Source organism: Onychomys torridus, chromosome 15 (assembly GCF_903995425.1).
Source record: "Onychomys torridus chromosome 15, mOncTor1.1, whole genome shotgun sequence".
NCBI lineage: Eukaryota > Metazoa > Chordata > Mammalia > Rodentia > Cricetidae > Onychomys > Onychomys torridus.
This window is the reverse complement of record NC_050457.1, coordinates 22346477-22367068: the sequence shown is the minus strand read 5'-3', so window position 1 is coordinate 22367068 and position 20592 is coordinate 22346477. Positions and strand designations below refer to the sequence as shown.

General features: G+C 44.8%; 1 protein-coding gene across 1 annotated transcript; it reads left to right on the top strand.

The window, feature by feature from the left end:
• Positions 1–13745: 13745 nt before the first annotated feature.
• On the top strand, positions 13746–14641 carry Tmem174 (transmembrane protein 174). The gene is made up of 2 exons (XM_036206862.1): positions 13746–14377; positions 14536–14641. Exons 1-2 carry the CDS (start codon positions 13746–13748, stop codon positions 14639–14641), a joined length of 738 nt encoding a protein of 245 aa, XP_036062755.1.
• Positions 14642–20592: the final 5951 nt, after the last annotated feature.

The window sequence follows — 20592 nt, the reverse complement described above, 5'->3', positions numbered from 1 at the left end:
TCTAAGCACTTTAAAGGTTGACAGAGGGTGATGAGGTGAGCAGCAACAGAGTGCCTCAGATGAGGATTTATGGTAAAACTTAACAGTCAGCTAAGATCCAGAACATAAGTCAGGAGGTAATAACTTTGTGGGGAACTGGAATGGCTACCCACTACATCGCCAGGCAGGAAGTATTAGGTGGGACAAACAGAGAGGAGAAGTCTGGGAAGTGGAAGGCAGAGGTGGAGAGAGCTGCCAGCCGCCGCCATGACAAGCGAGATGTAAGATACAGGTAAGCCACGAGCCACGTGGCAAGTTATAGATTAATAGAAATGGGTTAATTTAAGTTAGAAGAAGTAGATAACAAGAAGCCTGCCATGGCCATACAGTTTATAAGTAATATAAGCATCTCAGTGATTATTTTATATGTGGGTTGTGGGACCGAGGGGGCTTGGTGGCACCTGGAGAGATCTCCAACTACAGGGAACATTAAGACAAAGTTACAGCTGGACACGACTTTAGTCCCATCACTTGGGAGGCAAAGGTAGGTGGATCTCTATAAGTTTGAGGCAAGCTGTACAACAGGCTGGACCATGACTAGAGTTCTGTAGAAGGCTGAGGTCATTTACATCAGACTCCTGTATAAGGAACAAGCACCTGCAAGCTTTGTAAAAGAAGTCAGTTAAAGTCAGCATCCAAGGAATGAATCTGAAGAGCAAGCGTCTAAGTGATAGTCCTTGTTTCCAAGTAGGATGGACTTTGTATATTGGTACTATTACCTTAAACGACCATGTCTAGTGTTTGAAAACATGACAATACATATTTTTGTTAACACCAAATTGTTACAGTAAGTATATTTTATATTGTCAGGCTATGTAAAGAGACAATTTCATTCTAAGTTGTATTCCCCCCGAAGAAATACTTTTCAATTTCCAATTTAAAAAATATATTCCCAATTTATAATATATGTAAGTAAGGAGTTAGAGGTCTATAAAGTTAGTAAGGCTGTAAGAAAGGAGGTTCTGAGCTAAATTGTGTCTTGTCAAAAAGTAAATGATTGATTTTGCAAAGCTTTTAAAAATTAACCCTATTAACAGAACCTTTAAAAATTTCTCAATAACATTTTCATTCTCTACACTCAGTCAACAGATTAAAGATGACAGACAGCATCCAGTTATGTCATATCTGTAAAAAAATAATTTGCAAGTAACAGATGGAATTAACAAAGGCTAAAGCCAACTCTTTACTCCTGTCAATGAATGGACAGATCTCTAGGTCACCACATACTGACAGCAGTTAGCGTATTTCTTAACATCATGAAATTTAAAAATAGACTGGTTGTCTAGAGGCATAATTTGTAAAAAAAATAAAAAAAAAGAAACAAGCCAGTTAAATGAGCTTTAATAAATACTGGCCTTTGGAATTTCTTGGAAAACATACATCAGTATCACCCAGCTCCTGGCGAACAACGATGTGTCTATGCCACTCAGGCACTTTACTCACTGCCAAAGCCCTTATACTCCTTGTAGGCTTCAAGGTGAGAGTGGACCAGTTGGCCCTGAAGATTTCTGTCTGGATAGAGACTGGATTATATTCCCAAAGCACCACAGGTGAGAGCAGGTTGGAGAGAATCTCTTTTATCTGTATCGTCTCCTCCCGACGAAGAATCTGAGGGCTTAGGACGTCACTCCATAGACTCAGACTCATTTGATGACTTTACAGATACAAAGCAAAGTGCCAAAGAGACTACATGGATATTCCCAGGTCTCCGGCAACATACGCTAGATGATGAAGAGGCGGCTGTGGAAAGACAGAAGCGTGGGGGAGAGAGAGATGTGGTTTGACCTTAGGCCTGACAGTGCTTATTCACATTGAGGGGCCACTTTTGTCTTCCACATCCATGTGTGAGGATGGTCAAAATGCCTACAGAAGATGGGATGTGGCCTCTCATAGGGGTGGGAATGACTTCCACAGTTCACAGGGAAGCTGGGAAGTGTAGTCTTTTAGCACGAAGATAACAGGCTTTTAGGATTCCTCTCTCCAACTCATACTTAGTGACTACAACGATTTGTTCTTTATTATGATAAAATATTTCTATGAAGCTGTCTAAAGAATACATGTTATAAGGGCTGGAGAGACAGCTCGTTGTGAAAAGCATCCCTGCTTTTCCAGAAGATGTAGGTTTGGCTGCCAACACCCAAACTGCAGGTCACAACTATCTGTAACTCCAGTTCCAAGGGGTTCCATGCCCTCTTCTGGCTTCCTCAGTCACCAAGCATGTAAGTGGTGCACACACATACATGCATGCAAAGTACCCATGCACATAAAAATAAAGTTTAAAAAAGAGTACATGTTATATACATAGTATATTTATATATACATTAAATTATGCTTTTAAAAAATCCAACAACAAAAACTCCAAATTGTGTGATGGCCACTGTGTGAAGGTCAAACTGTTATGGCCACTAAATGAAGGCTACAGTGTGATGATGTCTGTGTGATGGCCACAGTGTAATGGCCATGGTTTGGTGGTCACAGTTTGATGGTTAATATATGATGGCCGCCCTGAGATATTCATTCTGTGATTACCACGGTGTGATGATTACTGGGTGACATCCACTGTATGATGACCACCATGTGATGATCACTATGTGATGGTACTGTGTGAGGACCACCATACAATTACCACAGAATGAGGTCATTGTGTGATGGCCACTGTTGGTAACTGTTTGATGGCCATATTATGGTGGTCAAAGTGAGATGGTCACTGTGTGATAGCCAATGAATGATGCACACTGTATGGTGGTCACCATGTGATGGTCAGTGTGTGATGATCATAGTGTGAAATGGCCACTGTTGGTGGTCTCTGTGTGATGGTCCCTGTATGATGGTGTCTTAGTTAAGATTTGTGTTGCTGTGAAGAGACATCATGGCCACGGCAACTCTTATAAAGGAAAACATTTAATTGGGATGGTTTACAGTTCACAGGTTTTTCATTATCATCATGGCAGTACATGGTGGCATGCAGGCAGACACAGTGCTGGAGAAGGAGCTAAGAGTCCTACATCTTGATCCATAGGCAACAGGAAGTTAAGTGAGATAATGGGCATAGCTTGAGCATATATGAGACCTCAAAGCCTCCCACACCACCCCCACAGTGACACACTTCTTCCAACAAGGCCACACCTCCTCCAACAAAGCTACCCCTCCTAACAGTGCCATTCCCTATGAGCTTATGGGGGTCAATTATACTCAAACTACCAGATGGCAACCATGTGACAGTCACTGTGTGATGGTCACAGTGTAATGGCTACTCTTTGGTCATCACTGTATGATGGCCAGCATGTGGTGGTCACAGTGAGATGGCCACTGGGCGATGGTCACTGTGTGTTCTCCCCTGTGTGACCACTGAGTGATGTCCACTGTGTATGGTCACAGTGTGATGGCCACTGTTTTTTGGCCACCAAATGATGGTCATTGTGACATAGCTACTGTGTGATGGCCACAATATACTGGCCACTGAGTGGTGGTCAGTGTGATAGCAGTTGTGTGATGACAATGGCCAATATGTGATGACTACTGAGTGATGGCCACTGAGTAATGGCCACTATTTGAGGTCACTGTGTAATAGCCACATTGTGGTGGCCACTGCATGATGGCCACTGAGTGATGGCCACTTTTGTTTTTTTTAATGTGGAGCTGAGGATCGAACCCAGGGCCTTGCACTTGCTAGGCAAGCGCTCTACCACTGAGCTAAATCCCCAGCCCCGATGGTCACTTTTTGATAGTCCCAGTGTGATGACTACTGAGTGATGGCCACCATGTAATCGTCACTGTGTGATGGCCATTGTGTGATCATCACTCTGTGATGGCCACTATGTAATGGCCACAGTGTGGTGGCCACTGTTTTATGGCCATGGTGTAATGGCCACTGTTTGGTGATGCCTGTGTGATGGTCATTGTAAGATGCCCACCACGTGACAGGGCTTGGGATAATGTTCTGTGTCAGAGCACTTGTCTAGTACACAAGAAGCCTTAGGTTCAATCCCCAGCTCTGTTATATTCTCCCAGCCATATTAAAGGGTATCTGTTTTCCCTCTCTTGCCAAAATAGTCCATTACCACACTATAAATAACTGATTGCCCTGAATTCTCATTCAAATTATATGTTTTATTACTGTGAAATGAAGGTACTAAGTCTTCGGTAGCCTGTTGCTATCTTCTTAGCTTTTATCTGAGAAACTCCCAGATGTAATTGCATCATTTATTCTTATCAAAATATTGAGTTAAATTGTATGAATTTGAGAAGGATGACATGAAGAAAAAAGAAAGTTGGAGAACAATAAGTTAATGTGATCTATTAATGTGAAAAAGCAGAAGGTAGGTCCATCCTAATGGTAAACCATAGTCAACCCAACAAATAGAACACCATCTGGCAGGTGCCACCATGCCTGCCTTGAATCCCAGCCCTTGGGAGGCAGAGGCAGGTGGATCTTTGTGAGTTTGAGGCCAACCTGCTCTACAGAGTAAGTTCCAAGACTGCCAGGGCTGTTATACAGAGAAACCCTGTCTCTTAAAACCAACCAACCAAACAAACAAACAAACAAATAAGCAAAACAAAGCCGCCATCTGGAACTACTTCTGTGGGAAGAGCCTCTGTTCTCTACATGTGTCTGAAGAAAGATTTAGGTTAAAGGCAGACAAAATAAAAAGGTAGTTCTCATCAACATGTGCGTTTTTGTTTGTTTGAGACAGGGTCTTCTTTAGTCCAGGCTGGCCTCAAAATCTTCATGTAGCCAAGGATGACTTTGAACTACTAACCTTTCTGCCTCTACCTCATCAGTGCTGAGATTAAGGGCATGTGCCAACCTTGCTCATTGTCTCAAAAGGTGCATTTTAATGTGCGTGATCAGTCATTTTTGAAAATTTGCAAAAGACTATGGAAACTTTTTATGTTTCCAGAAATGCACAGACGTCAATAATGTAGCCATTCTACAGGTTTCCTTTTTAAGTTTATGTGAAACAGATCCAGGTCATCTTGCCAAAGGATTAACTTGCTAAGTAGCCTCCATCAACCTCTTAAGTATTCCTTTTTAGTTCACTGGTTTTCATTTGTCATTGCAACTGAAGACGGAGGGGGACCACGTCCCCTTAAGAGGGCAGTTTCCACACATGTTTTCTCTGTAGATGGGGGGGAGGGATACATGCTTGGTCAGACAATCATGGGCGTAGACATTTTCACTATGATAGGGTTCTTAAATATCTTTAGTAGCTACCGTATTCATGGAGAACAGCACCCCAAAGTTTGCCTCTGTGTTTTACTTTTTCCTCTTCTCCTCATCTCTCATTCCTTTCTCCTCCCTTACTTCCTTTTTGGTCTTCCTGGGTCCTTTTGAAATAGATCTCACTGTGCAGCCCGGTCTGGCCTCAAACTTGCCATCTTCTCCTTCCTCCCCCACATGCACAGCACCGTACAGACGTGGCTTTTCCTATTTAAGGGAGTTCAAGAGTAGTGAATTTTATTTGAAAGGAAATAGTGTATCAGATGTAGATGCTTTCCACCTATATGAAATAGAAAACGAGTGACTTGGGAAACATAGGCAGCCTTTGTACACCCATGATGAATTACTGTCTCTGTGTTGACGCTCTATCCCTCCAGACACAGGGTCAAGTTGTAGATAAAGTGAGTAGAATTACTCTTCTTAATTACAATGGATGCTCATGAAACAGGGTTAGCTAAAAAATGATTTTCAGGTTTTAACACTTAATAGTCTCAAATAATAACTGTAAGGGAAAGTTCTATTAAAATTATATGTGATTTATATGTAATTATGTATCATATTATCTATACAATAGAAATGAGGTTTGGAAATTGAAACAGGAGACTGACTTGGCCACCACTGTCAGTCACTTGAGACAGTGACATAAAAATCCCAGCATTAGTGGTATGTTGGTGTTCCTATGCTCAAAATACAGGAGAGAGAGTTCTGGAGCAGCAGACTTCTTTTGGCTCCTGGTTTCAGAGGGTCCAGTCCATGATTGCTTGGTGTCCTGCACTTGGCCAGGACATCATGATGGTGGCAGTGGGTGGCAGGTTGGAGCTGCTCTCTGCTTGGCTAAACAAGAAACCGGGAGAGACAGGAAGAGGCCAGAATGCCACACTCCAAGGACCTGCTCCCAGTGTCCTACCTTCTTTAGTGAAGCTCCAATTTCCAGAGTTTCTAGACCCTTCAAAAGAGCTCTACCTGGGGATTAGACAAGGAGGTGGGGGGGAGAGATGTGTTTGTACATGTTTATATATTTCTGATGTGTGTTACGTGTTTGGGTGTGTGAATGTGGGCACACATGTGGTACTGAACATGTGTGGAGATCAGAGGACAACCTTAATGTTGGTCTTTGCCCTCTGCTTTTTTCCAGACAGGGTCTCTTGTTTGCTTCTTTGTATGCCAGGCTCCCTGGGCCTACAGGCTCCTAGTGACTCTGTCTTCAGTTTTCCTGTATGTTACAGACATACACTATCATGGCTGGTCTTACCCACTTAGCCATCTCCCTATTCCTTTAAACAAACAAACAACAACAACAACAACAACACAAACTTTTTATGAGCAGTCAGTCTTTCACAACACAATTTAAGTTGTGGGCTGTGACTGTGTCTGAGGCCACGTAACTGCATGTGGGGCTGTGAAAAACCTGGCCAAGTTTTCTGAATGCACATTGCCCAAACATCAATTCAAAATTAAATGCAAAATGGATCTGATGTGTGTCCTACAGCACTCACCCAAGTTGGTTTTATCACTCAACTTCACTGAAGCTTGGGTTCTGAGAGTCACAGAATAGTCACCTCCCAAGGTCACCTGTGCCATGGCCTCCTGCACTGCAGGCTCTAGACTGTCATGTGGTATCAACTGCCATAGTTGGACTGTGCATGCACAAAGTTGTCTGCTGTTGTAGAAACATCACAGTTTGGTTGTGGAACATAACGACTTTCAGTGCTTTGCTTCCATTACTTCTGAGTGTATCTTTAGATTGGACTGTGTTAGAATCACTGACTTGAGCTTGTTTAAAAAAAAAATTTGGATCAGTTTTGGCTTGGAATTAGGACAGAATTTTCAAAAAATTTTGAAATTGTCCTAAACATACTTATTGGCATTTTGTCCTACATATTTAAGTGAATCATTGTAAATGTAAGAGATGATTGTAAAATCATTGTTCTCAGCATTAATGCTTCTAAAATCAAAGTGTCAATCAATGTAGACAAACACCGAACATACTGTCATACTGCAGAATCAAATATTCAGTCAAAATTTAATTCTTTATATAAAAATAAACACATCCATTTCACGTGTATGCGAAATTGCTTTTACCTTTAGCAAATGGTAAAATTATACAAAAGAATTGTTTTAAAATAAGGTTATTTATGATTTATTATCAGTAACTGTCTGACACCTAACCAAAAGTCAAAGCTGGGAATGTCTATGAGAGTGTTTTCAGAGAAGTTTAACTGAGGCAGCAAGGTGGACATGATTCCCTGCCCTAAGGTCTTGGATTGGATCAAGAGGTGGGGTTGGGGAGTGAGGGAGCACTCCATCTGAGGACCTGCATCTCTGCTTTCTGCTTCGTCCAGATGTGAGGTGCTGAGGAATCATAGAGGAAAGTGCTACTTGTCCCATAATGGACTGTATCTTCAAACAGTGAGGCAAAGAACTCCCCCCCCTTCTGGTTTATGATTGCTGGGGATTTGGGCATCACTGGGATGAGTAACTCATGACAGCACTCTGTAAATCTACAATGTCTATGATCACTGAAGACAAGGGGCAAACATAAATGCTTTGGAAGAACAGTTTCAGAGCCTGGTTGTTTCTCAGTGTCAGAGACTGTGTCAACTCAAGACTTAAGAGCCTGGAAAGCATGTCAGGCTAGCCAAGCAGAGACGTTTTGACCAAAGAGAGAAGGTAGTTGGTGTTAGGAACCTTCATCTGTCCATGTTTGTGGATGCTGGGAAGGACGTTCTCTCCTACAGCATGATGGCCCAACCTTAGCTGTTTGGAGGCCCCTTGAGAGACTCTGAGGTCACCATACTGCTTTTCCATGAGCTTGACAGTGACACAAGAGGTTCTAGGTCATGTATTTTAGCAAAGAGAGGCATTTGGATGGGGAGAAATAAGTCTGTAGGCCTTGAGAAGCATTTGGCTTCCATTTTTTTAAGATTCCCAATTGTGATGCCCATGAGACACTGTATTGGTTATTTTTCTCATTGCTATAACAAACACCTGATGAAAACAACCAAAAGGAAGGAAGGGTTTTGTTTTGGTTTTTTTGGCTTACAGTTTGAGGGTACAGTCATCAAAGCAGGGACAGATGTTGTGAGGGGACCCTGAGCCATCCAGTCATATTGCATTCACAGTCAGAGAGCAGAGAAATGAATACTGGTGTTCGGTTCACTTTCTTCTATTAAAAAAAAAAAAAAGCCAAAACTGTACAATGGAAAAAAGAAAGCATCTTCAACAAATGGTGCTGGCATAACTTGATGTCAACACGTAGAAGATTGCAAATAGATCCGTATCTGTCACCATGCACAAAACTTAAGTCCAAGTGGATCAAAGACCTCAACATAAGTCCAGTTACTCTGAACCTGATAGAAAAGAAAGTAGGAAGTACTTGAATGCATTGACACAGGAGACCACTTCCTAAATATAACACCAGTAGTACAGACATTGAGAGCAACAATTAATAAATGGGACCTCTTAAAACTGAGAAGCTTTTGTAGGGCAAAGAACATGGTCAATAAGACAAATGACAGCCTACAGAATGGGAAAAAATCTTCACCAATCCCACATCTGACAGAGGACTGATCTCCAAAGTAGATAAAGAACTTAAGAAACTAGACATCAAAATACTAAATAATCCAATTTAAAAAATGGGCTAGGAGCTAAACAGAGAATTCTCAACAGAAGAAGCTCAAATGGCTGAAAGACATTTAAGGAATTGCTCAACATCCTTAGTCATCAGGGAAATGCAAATCAAAATGACTCTGAGATACCATCTTACACCTGTCAGAATGGCTAAGATAAAAAACACTGAAGACAGCTTATGTTGTAGAGAATGTAGAGCAAGGGGAATACTTCTACACTGTTGGTGGGAATGCAAACTTGTACAGCCACTTTGGAAATCAGTATGGCAGTTTCTCTTGGGCATATACCCAAGGAATACTCAATCATACCACAAGGACACATGCTCAACTATGTTTATAGCAGCATTATTTGTAATAGCCAGAACCTGGAAACAACCTAGATGCCCTTCAACTGAAGAATGGATTAAGAAAATGTGGTACATATACACAATGGAGTACTAATCAGCAGAGAAAAACAGTGACATCATGATGCTTGCAAGCAAATGGATGGAACTAGAAAAAATCATCCTGAGTGAGGTAACCCAGACTCAGAAAGACAAACATGGTATGTACTCACTCATAAGTGGATACTAGATGTAAAGCAAAGGATAACCAGACTGCAACTCACAGCTCCAGGGAGGCTAGCTAGTAAAGAGGACCCTAGGAAAGACACAGGAATTGCCCAGCAATGGAGAAATGGATGATATCTACATGAGCAACCTGGGAGTGGGTGGGGGGTAATGGAGGGCAAGGGTCAGGGGAAAGAGAGCTTAGGGGAGCAGGAGGTCCTAGCTGGATCAGGAACAGAGTGGGAGTACAAGGAAAGAGATACCATGATAAATGAAGGCACCATGGGAATAGGAAGAAGCAGAGTGCTAGAGAGGTCTCCAGGAATCCACAAAGATGACTCCACTGTAGACTACTGGCAATGGTCGAGAGATGCCTGAGCTGACCTATTCTGGTGATCGGATGGCCGAACACCCTAACTGTCATGATAGAACCCTCATCCAGTGACTGATTGAAGCAGATGCAGAGATCTACAGCCAAGTCTTGGGTGGACCTCCAGGAGTCCAACGAGGAGAGAGTGAGGAGGGATTGTATGAGCAAGAGATATCAAGACCATGATTGGAAAAAGTACAGAGACAACTAGTCAAACTAGTAGAAACACATGAACTGTGAGCCAATAGCTGAGGAGTCCCCATGGTACTGGACCAGGCCCTCTGGATAAGTGAGACAGTTGTTTAGCTTGAACTGTCTAGGGGGCCCCCAGGCAGTGAGACTGGGACCTGTCTTTAGTGCATGAGCTGGCTTTTTGGAACCTAGAGCCTATGCTGAGACACTTTGCTCCGCCTTGGTGCAGGGAGGAGGGGACTGAACCTGCCTCAACTGAATCTACCAGGCTCTGCTGACTCCTCAGGGGAGACCTTGCCTTGGAAGAGGTGGGAATAGGGGGTGGGTTGGGGCAGGAAGGCTGGGGGTGGGAGGAGGGAGGACAGGGGAATCCGTGGTTGACATGTAAAATGAATAGAAAATCTCTTAACTAAAAAAAAAAGATCTATTTTATTGTTATTTTTTTAAGCATGTGAGTGTTTTGCTTTCATAATGTATGTATACAACATGTATGCCTGGTGCCCCTAAAAAAGGAAGTTACAGATAGTTGTGAATCACCTTGTAGGTACAGGGAACCAAACTTCCATCCTCTGCAAGAGCAACACTTGCCCTTAACTGCTGAGACATTCCTCCAGCCCTTTTTCTTTCTTTTCTGTTAAGCTCTTGAGACTATGCCACCCACATTCTGGGTGGATTTCCCCTCCTTAGTTAAATCTTTCTGGACACACCCAGAGGTGTGTCTCCATGGTGACTTCTAAGTCTGGTTAAGTTGAGGGTGAAGATTAACTATTGTAGGCACTTCGTGACCTCCTCCTTTGGATATTTTGGGTGTGTTGGTTTAAGAGCTGGGGACATCGCTCAGCAGCGAAGCCCTTACCTAACCATGTGGCAGCCTGGCCTCCATGCCCAGAACCTGTGGAAAAGAAAATAGTGGTCTGCGTGACTTTTATCATCAGAGGAAGTTTAGGAAGGCTGCCTTGAACAAAAGAGCAGCTCTCTCACTTCTGTGAAAGGAAGCTGATGTAATATTTAACCATTGGAAAGAGGCAGCTGCTTGGACAAAGTCTGTCTAGGAAAAAAGAACAAGACCAGAGTTACCGTTCAGTGGAGGAAGATGTCCATGGGTCTCTTTGGAAACTCTATAGTCAGTCAAAAAAGACAGATAATGTCACTGAAGATCAGGCTGTCTTCTTTACATCAGCTTGGGTTTTGGTTGCAAAACAAGGGCAGGTTCAAAAAGGCAGCTGTGGGTCTCACCTTGGAGACCTGGAACTGTGCAGTCACCAGAACACAGGGCCTGAAGCCTGGGTCCAGGCAACATCTCACCATGTTTGATGCTCACACAAAACCTCTGCCAGCCATGCGGCACACAGAAAGGGCTCCTGAGTTGTCTTTCCTCTCCCACCGCTAGAGTGATCCCCAAATGCCAAGAGTTAGAAAAGCGTGAACCCAGGACACAAGGGTCTCAGAGCCTTGTTGAGAGCTGGCATTGAGGACCAAGTATTGTTGTGGTTTGACTGTGATTCCAAGGCTTATATGTAACTCATCTCTTGAACTCATGTATTGATGGTATTTGGGTGTCAAGCCTTTGGGACATAATCAGGGATAGACAAGGTAGTCAGGGTGGGGCCCCGTGATGGTATTATTAGCTTTCTGAGAGGAAGAGAGACATGGGCTTATGTACTATAATGTTCTCATCAAGTAGGAGTATTGGTGGAATTATTAAGGCCACTCCACGTAGTTAAAAGGGAGGTTTATTTTGTGGCGTAACTTACAAATGAAGGGATAGGTAGGTTGTAGGGTCTGGTAAAGGTATGGCACAGTCCGGCGGTGTTCTCTAGAGAACTCTGCTGGGTCTACCTCCAGCATTCAGGGTCTGGGCACCAAGAGAGAGACCTCTCATTTGGATCCTCTCTCAGCCCTGCCTTGTATGCCTGACCATTACCGAAGCCTCAATGGGGGTTGGAGCTTCCAGGCCAAGGCTGAGATGGCTACCCACTACATTTCCCCATTTTGTCTAAATAAGAAGGTTCTAACCTAATACAAGACTATATACAAAGAAATGGTTATCAAATATTGTCCAGGAGTAATGAGGGATAATGACCTAGATAAGATGGAATTATAATAAATGCAAACAGTATCAAGCAAAAAACACATACTGAAATCCAGGGAAGTCTAGAGCGTGGGTAGGTGGCATGTTACAAAGATCATTCCAAAAGGTGCCTATCCTAAGGAACCTGAGTCTAATACTTAATATGTTTTATCTAAGATATTATATATATATATATATACTAAGTAGTAACTATAACTGCTAGTCTTCAACCTCATCAAAGACCTGAGAAGGAATATAATAATACCTGAGAAATGGGAGAAGGACGCAAGCAACTTTCGGGAGTCTTGCAAGAGTAGACAGAGACAGCTGGCAGCCTGGACAGTCACCTAATGTTTCTTCTCAGCATCGTTGGTGCATTCAAATTGGCTACAGGCCTAGAGTATCTGACAGACCATTTTCAGAAGCAGGAATTCTGAAAGACCACCTTACCCTGTCTTGGCAGAGTACAGTGGTTGCTTTCCTTGTGTCCCGCTTGTCCAGAAAGGACAGCATTTGTACTGTCAGCAGTTGAGGCAAGGGCAGTTCTTTGCCCAGTAGGCCATTTTGTGCCAAGAAGACAAACTTCCAAATGGAAATGTCATAGAAGCCCAACATTCTCTCGATACCCACTACATAGGGGAGGAGGCAGAAAGAAGACTTTCCATAGATGCCAGCATGTTGACATTGCCCCAGAAAGGTAGAACTGTGAAAAATAACTGTCTTTTCTGTATAAACGACTCAGCCTGGGCTTGTCTATTAAAAAATGGCCTAAGAGGGGCTGGAGAGATGGCTCAGAGGTGAAGAGCACTGGCTGCTCTTCCAGAGGTCCTTAGTTCAATTCCCAGCAACCACATAGTGGCTCACAACCATCTGCAATGAGGTCTGGTGCCCTCTTCTGGTCATACATGCTGTATACATAATAAAATAAAATAGATCTTAAAAAAAAAAAGAAAAAGAAATATAAATGAAAAGAAAATGGCCTAAGAGAATCATCTTCAGAAGTGGAGACTCCTTACAGGGGTAAAGGCTAGAAATACTGTGTATAGCCGGGCGGCTGTGGCGCACACCTTTAATCCCAGCACTCAGGAGGCAGAGGCAGGTGGATCTCAGTGAGTTTGAGGCCAGCCTGGGCTACAGAGCTACTTCGAGGACAGCCAAGGCTATACAGAGAAACTCTCTCAAAAAATCAAAAACCAAAACCAAAAAAAAAAAAAAAAAGTTCAGTTAGGCTTCAAGCAGGTGGCAGATGGTACACCAAGGACACCCTCCAGGGTGGTGCTGCCGTTTGCCCAAACCTGGCTTTGGGAGGACAGAAACAGAAGCATAGGGCAGTGCCACGTGTGACTCCAGAGCAGCATCTCCCGACACAACAGCGGCTTAAGGAGTGATGATGATTATTGTTATTGTTGTTATTATTTTAAATGAGTAGATAACTGCATGAATGGGTGTAAAGTAGAAAGACAGCTTGGCATTCCTTTATAAAACAGAAACCTCCGCTTTCTGGAACCCACAACAAAACGTAGGGCTTCACTTCTTGGACCTTTACTCTTCTAAACAAAGTTCAGCCTGTGTATGTTATACTCTGTTAACCACGGACACCCAGAGGTCCTTCTCTAACTAACCCGCCGCTGCGCTCCCTGCTCTCACAATCTCTGTCTCCTCTCACGTTGGAGCTATGGAGCACGGCAGCGATCGCCCAGAGGACTTCCCGCTGAACGTGTTTTCGGTCACTCCTTACACACCCAGCACTGCGGACATCCAGGTGTCTGACGACGACAAGGCGGGGGCCACTTTGCTTTTCTCGGGGATCTTTCTAGGGCTGGTGGGGATCACGTTCACTGTCATGGGCTGGATCAAGTACCAGGGCGTCTCCCACTTTGAATGGACCCAGCTCCTCGGGCCCATCCTCCTCTCAGTCGGCGTGACCTTCATCCTGATCGCTGTGTGCAAGTTCAAAATGCTTTCCTGCCAGTGGTGCACAGAAGGCGAGGAGAGGGTCCTGGACTCGAACCAGACTTCGGGAGCACAGTCGTTCTTTTTCAACGGCATCAGCCAGCCCATCACCTTCCACGGGGCCACCGTGGTGCAGTACATCCCTCCTCCTTACGGTTCTCAGGAGCCTCTGGGCATGAATGCCGCCTACCTGCAGCCCATGATGAGCCCTTGCGGTCTCGGCCTCGTACCTTCCAGCGGAGCCGTGGCTGCCACCCCAAACCCCCCTCAGTACTACACCATCTACCCTCAAGACAACGCTGCGTTTGTGGAGAACGAGGGCTACTCTCCTTTCGTGGGTGTTGGAAATGACAGGTATGCTGGGGTCCTGGGATCATTCCTCTCCCGTTCTGCATCACTGTTAGTATCTATGGCTATGTCTGGACCTCCAGGCAGGTGGTGGGGACTGTCAGTGTAGCCTGCCACCCAGGGTGGTTGCAAGGGAGCTCTGTAAGTGTTTTGTGCTGTTTCAGGCCCAGCTCTGATGCTGACCAGCCAGAAGGGATGCAGACGGAAGAAGAGGCCTCGGTCCGCGTCTCGCCTCCCCCCTATGAGGAGATTTACGCCCTCCCTCGCTAGAGACTGTAACGTTTAGGGAATGGGCATTTAAGTCATTGTGATGTGATACTTGGAGAGACGGATGTCGTGACCTTCAGAAGTTAGATTCCAAACCAGCTCAGGTGGCCTTACAGATGTCATTCAAGGTGGGAAAGAAGTGGAGGGGAAGGGTGTGAAATGTACCCCTTAAATTAAGCTGCCCTGGGTAAATTCTCAGGTGCTACAGGTTTGAATTCTCTCAGCTAAGAAATTCTCTGCAGCTGGAGGCACCACTTAGTGGAAGAATGAAATGTAGCATGCTCAGTGCCCAGGGTTTGATCTCTAGTGCCAAGAAAACGAAAACAAAACCAAGTAAGATCCCTCTACTTAAGGTCCAGGAGGAAAACAGCACCTGTTTCTCCATCCCCTACCCTGTCTCTATTTCAAGGCATTAGTGCCTTGGGAGTTTTAACTCCAGTGACCATGGCAGCTTTTGGAGTGATAAAGTGGGACTGGAGAGGAAGTTAGGCCCCACAGGGATTTACCCACAACCATGCTGGACCTCCCCAAGTGGACTTACTTACCCCAAACAACCTGGTTGCTATGTGATCTCCCTTGAAGCCTTTGGATCTTGAAAAGTCTGTAAAAGAAGTAAAGAGGGAAAACCCACTAACAAATAAATAAATAAATAAATAGAATGGAATCAAATAATGCCTCGTGTTAGAATAGTACTGGATGGCGGATGAGACTAGAAGAGGTCAGTAGGCTAATGAATCAATCCATCAACTGTCACTAAGTCACAGTGATACCTGCTGCTGCTGCTGCTGCTGCTGCTGCTGCTGCTGCTGCAAGGTTGAAGTTCAAGGTGTAATGCACCGGAGTGAGTTCCTTGTCCCCCCTCACCCCCAGGGTATCATCTGCTGGCTTGAACTGGCTCAGCCAGGTGGCTTACAGAACACAGGTACTTCTCTGTTACAGTTCCACAGAGTCTGAGCTGCCCCGTCACTGGACAGTGGTGAGTCACGGAGCCCATCTCCCCAGGGGAGAAGAGTTCACATTCCTCCAAACAAAGGCAGCTGATCTCCTTCATCTTTCTAAATCCGAGTTGTGTCAGCAACCAGAACAAAGTGGCAGACTTTAGGAGGTATCTCAAGGTTTTTCAAAGAGAAAGGGCTATTCAAGGTGAAGGTGTTTTTTCCCAGGAAAGACACAAAAATTAGCAGGTCTTTAAGGTTTCAGTACTGTGCTTATACATGGAGTTATTTTTACTTTCTATCAGATCTAGTTTTTCAATGATAGTAAAATAACCTGGCTTATTATTGTGATTCATATTACGCCTGAGGGATAAAAGCTTTTATAACAAGTAGTAGAAAACTAGACGTCTCTGTACTCTGCATAGTGATTCTCCATCCAACATGCTCATGAAATCCCAGACACCCACTATTTAGACTGTCTTCAAATTCACTGTGTAACTATGTAGATCAGGCTGGTCTCAAACTCACAGAGATCCACCTGCCTCTGCCTCCCATGTGCTGGGATTAAAGGCATACATCAGCATGACCAGCAAAATCCCCAATTATTAGCTAAGGGCCACTGACTTTAGGGATGAGACTAGGAGACTGCCACTTGACACAGCCCTGCCTCCCTCAGCCCTTTTCTTCCCATCCTCATCTCCTTTTTATAATCATGGTTTGAGTCATAATGAGCATCGAAAGGGACATGTCAGGAAAGGGGATCTGTACAGAGCTGGGTTGGACAAGACAGACAGTCTTCTTGGGATTGCTGGGAGAGCCAGCTGTTCAGGAATGGGACCTCTGGGGATTTTAGCTCTGGGCAACATAGTCATTCAATACCACTGTTCCAGTCCCTAAGCCAACATAGTTGTCATTTATGTCTCTAACAATGCTACTTCAGGACTAGTGTCTTCAGGAGCTCAAGGTATGTGTGAGGTTTGCAATAGCAGGAGATCAGGAAATTGGAGTTTGGGAGCCAGGAATGGAGCTCAGTTGATATAAAGCTTGTGTGGCATGCACAGAACCCTGGTTTGATCCCCATCGCTACATAGACTGGGCACAGTGGTCCACGCCTGTGATCTGAGCACACTGGGGCAGGAGAAGGAGGGTCAGAAATTCAAGGTTATTATTTGCTACGGACCACATCTGAGGCCAGCTTGACGTACACACAACTGTTGCAAAAAAAAAAAAAAGAAAATGGTGAGAATTTTTTTTTTTTTTTTTTTTTTTTTTGTGTGTGTGTGTGTGTGTGTGTGTGTTTTCAAGCCATGTTTATTTGTTGACATCTGATTTGTAGCGGCCACAAAGCCAGAAGATACTTGTGAAAAACCAAACCAAGAAAAGAGCAGCTACAGCTCTGCCCTCAGAGCATCTCCAGTCTAGTGGTGGACTGAACACTGGTTCCTTTTCTCTGTGGTCTATTGATTATTCTCAGGTTCCTATGAGGGACCCTGGAGAAGTAAAGTCAGAGTCATTGCCTTGTATGACCCCAGGGAGTCCTGTTCACAGGTTCTGTCTGTCTGGCTACCCATGGTGTTGGTCAGGGAGTGAGGACTATGCAGGACTGAAAGGAACATTTATAATCGCTAGAAGGAGAAGGGAGCACAGCACACAAGGGAGGGAGGAGCCTGCAGATCCATGTGGGAGGCAGCAGAAGAAGCTCTAGGTGGGTTGGGGAAGCTGTCTTACCTGCTACACCAGCCCTGCAAGGGAGCGTCTTTAGTATACAAGGGAGTGAGCTCCACTCGCTAATTTTCTTGCTGTGAGACAATCCCACCACACTCTATTCTCGTATCTGGGAGCGGCTGAAGCTGAAGTATGGGAAACCCACCGAGGGATACCTGGCCTTCACCACCAGGTCCTGGCTTGGGCTCCTGGTCAACCAGTATGTATGTGTTCTCCACAGTTTCTGGCTGCTGCCTACACGGTCTCCTTTGAACTTTCTCTCCGTATCTTATCAAGGGTGAATGTGAGACTGATCTGAGGTCAGGGGACTGGAGTCAGTCCCCTGGTTTTCTGTCTCCTCCTGTGGGGGAGACAGCCTGGCTCCGGGCAGACACTGAAGGAGTCCAGTGTCCAGCTTGCCAAGCATGTAGGCTTTTCGTGAGAGCACTTGGGAAGCAGAGGATATTTCATTTTTATCTCTTTGGAAGAAAGTCACTTTATTTGCATTGACTCACAAATAGTAACTTTAAACGGTTTAAGGAGAGACACAATTGTCTGCCCAGCACCCCCCCCCCCAATTCTACACCATCTCAGGGAACGTCAATGCAGTCCAAACAGTCTGAGGTAGTGACCTGTGGAAAATGAGAGGATTAACTTGACGCCTTGCACCCTATACTTTCATCATCGGTTACATTTTTTGAAATGTGAAAAAAAACTTTGTGATCAGAGCCAATTTTCCGTTTTTTCAACATGAACTTAAAAACAACAACAACTAATGATCCTCTGTTATCACCTTCCTTCTGTCCCATTGAAACCCTCCTTCCCAACAAGTGCTTTCCTACTTTGTGTGAGTGAGTGTGTGTGTGTGTGTGTGTGTGTGTGTGTGTGTGTGTGTGTGTGTTGTGTGTGTGTGTTTGGCCCATTGAGTTTCACTAAGGTCATTTGCATGAACATGGGGATGAACTCAATTAGACTAATTCATTTGCAAGCTGACCTGAACAGCACTCAAAAAATTATCTTAGCTCCTAAGGACAAGGACTATGATGCAGCTGCCGCCGCTCCCTGAGACTCCTGGGAAGGGAACCAGCATTTCTCCCTCCACCTCAGCGATTATATTAGCCAGTGGGTGGCCCACTAGCCACACTAACTGTAACGGCTGTGATCTGGGCCATGGGACCCAGCTGCTGGGTGCGGCATCAGTGAGCCAATGGGGATGGGGCTGCTCTTGGTGGCAGAGCAGCAGGGGCTGGCCGGAGGAGGACATCTCTCACCTGAGGGCCTCTGATAGCAGAGGGGCCCTGTGGCACATCTTTGGTGACTCCAGCACGTGGTGACTCAGCAGCTAGAAATGGTGGATTCTGTGGGAGTGTTTCAAAGAAGAGGAACTGTGACCTGTTAGGCCAAGACCCAGAAGGCTTATTGGGGTGTAATGTCTCCGCCTCCTCCCTTCACACTCAGCCTCCAGTGGGGTCATGTGGTGCACCACCTACAGCAAATTTAAAATGTTGCTGAAAAGGCTTTTAATTATAGCAAACAAGTGGGTTTTTTTTTTTTTTAAAATACTTCATTAGTTGTTGTAATCAAACCCACACAGATCAGACTTTTCAATTTAATAGTGTGTGTTACCTTTATACAAATAAAAAAAAAATTAAGGTCAACATTTTTAATAAAGCTGTTAATTCCTATACAACGGCAACTCAATGTGGCAGACTTTTTTTTTTTTCCAAAGTTGACAACACAGCTAGTTTCCAAAAATCCAGTATATATGTATATGTCTAACTTTGCTTGCATTAAAGACCAATAATAGTATAGAAACATCCAGAACACTTCATTGAAAAAATAAAAATAAAAAGCAAAATCCTAGAAAAGAACACAGTTCTGTTGATGCCATGGGACCTGCATCGTTCCTCATTTTATTAGCCTCTCGTTCATCATCTGGACAGAGAACATTCTGGTAACACCACTGAGAACAGCTGTGATAAGGCAAGGTCACTACTGCGCATGTGGGGCAGGTACAAGCTGTCTTACAGCCGTAGAGGTTGGGCACCGGCCTGTAACTACAGTGCATTAACTATATAACCTACAACTACTGTGCTGGCAGATAGATACACTGCATGGGAACTGTTCAAGACTTGAGCCCACTTTTCCAGCAGAGGGCCCCAAAGATGGCATGGAGAAAAGGCTTCTGAATGAAGGAAACACGTTCCTTAAGAACCTCCTAGATGGCCATGGCAGTTCTTTCTCATAACCTCAGCACTCAGGGATGAGCGTGGGGGTCTGAGGCAGGCAGATCCTCACAAGTTCAAAGCTAGCCTGGGGTACACAATGGAGTTTTAGGCCAGCGTAGGCTGAGTCTCCAAACAATGCCAACAAAAGAACGACAAAGTGGACATTAGCCGGGAGCATCAGGGAACAGATGAGTGCTGAGTCTCCTGGCTGGCAAAGCGGAGAGCTGTGGACATCTTTGGTGGGGCAGGCGTGAGCTCATGAAGGCTTGAGACGCAAGATGGAACCCCTAGGCAGGATGCTTCCACGGAGCCCTTAGTGCACATCCTTTCTCTCCTGAGCCTGGGCGGGCAGATTCCTCCTGCAATACTGGGTCAGCACTTCTGCAGGTGTGGGTTCCGCAGGGATTGTTCTCACTTGCCCTATGCTCCACTGAGCCCATGCGCAGCAACTTTCCAAATTCCAAAATCCCTGTGGCTTTTGGCTGCACAAACATCCCTTTGAGCTCTCCCCTTGCTTTTCTTCTTCTTGATACAGTAGAAAACTAAAGCCCCTTGTTTGTGGAGCGCTGACCTTGGGTGTCTGTTTTCAGCTTCAGTCCTGTGGGACTCCCCTTGACCTTGTTTACTGTTAGATCCGTGGAGTAAGATTTCACTGGACCTCAACACTCTGGGGGTGAATGTTTCCCAGACAGACGCCCCTCTCCAGAGCCACGGCATGGAAACCTTCTGTCAACCATGAGTTGAGAGGCTCCGGCATCCACCAGACATGTTCTAGAACCCCTCATTGTCTCCACCTGTCACACACAACCTGTAGGCTGTCTTAATGGCTATGGCACCATCAGCATCCACAGGGGCCTCCCTGGCCCTGCACATAGCCAACACTCTGTCCATGTTGAGTAGCAAATGCAAGGTGACTGTATGAGAACTTACAAAAAGATGAGAGATAACCTAGCCTGTTAGCTGTTGGCAGGGTTTTGCAGGAATCTTGCTCAGCTGCCCCAACTGGTCTTGAATTGGTGGACTCAAGTGACCCCTTCCCTCAACATTGTATTAGTGTGACCACAGGTACACACCTTCATGTCTGGCT

Coding starts and splice junctions, on each gene's coding strand:
- Tmem174 (XM_036206862.1), top strand. CDS start 13,746: ATGGAGCACGGCAGCGATCGCCCAGAGGACTTCCCGCTGAACGTGTTT. Junction 14,378..14,535: donor GTGGGTGTTGGAAATGACAG/GTATGCTGGGGT, acceptor GTGCTGTTTCAG/GCCCAGCTCTGATGCTGACC.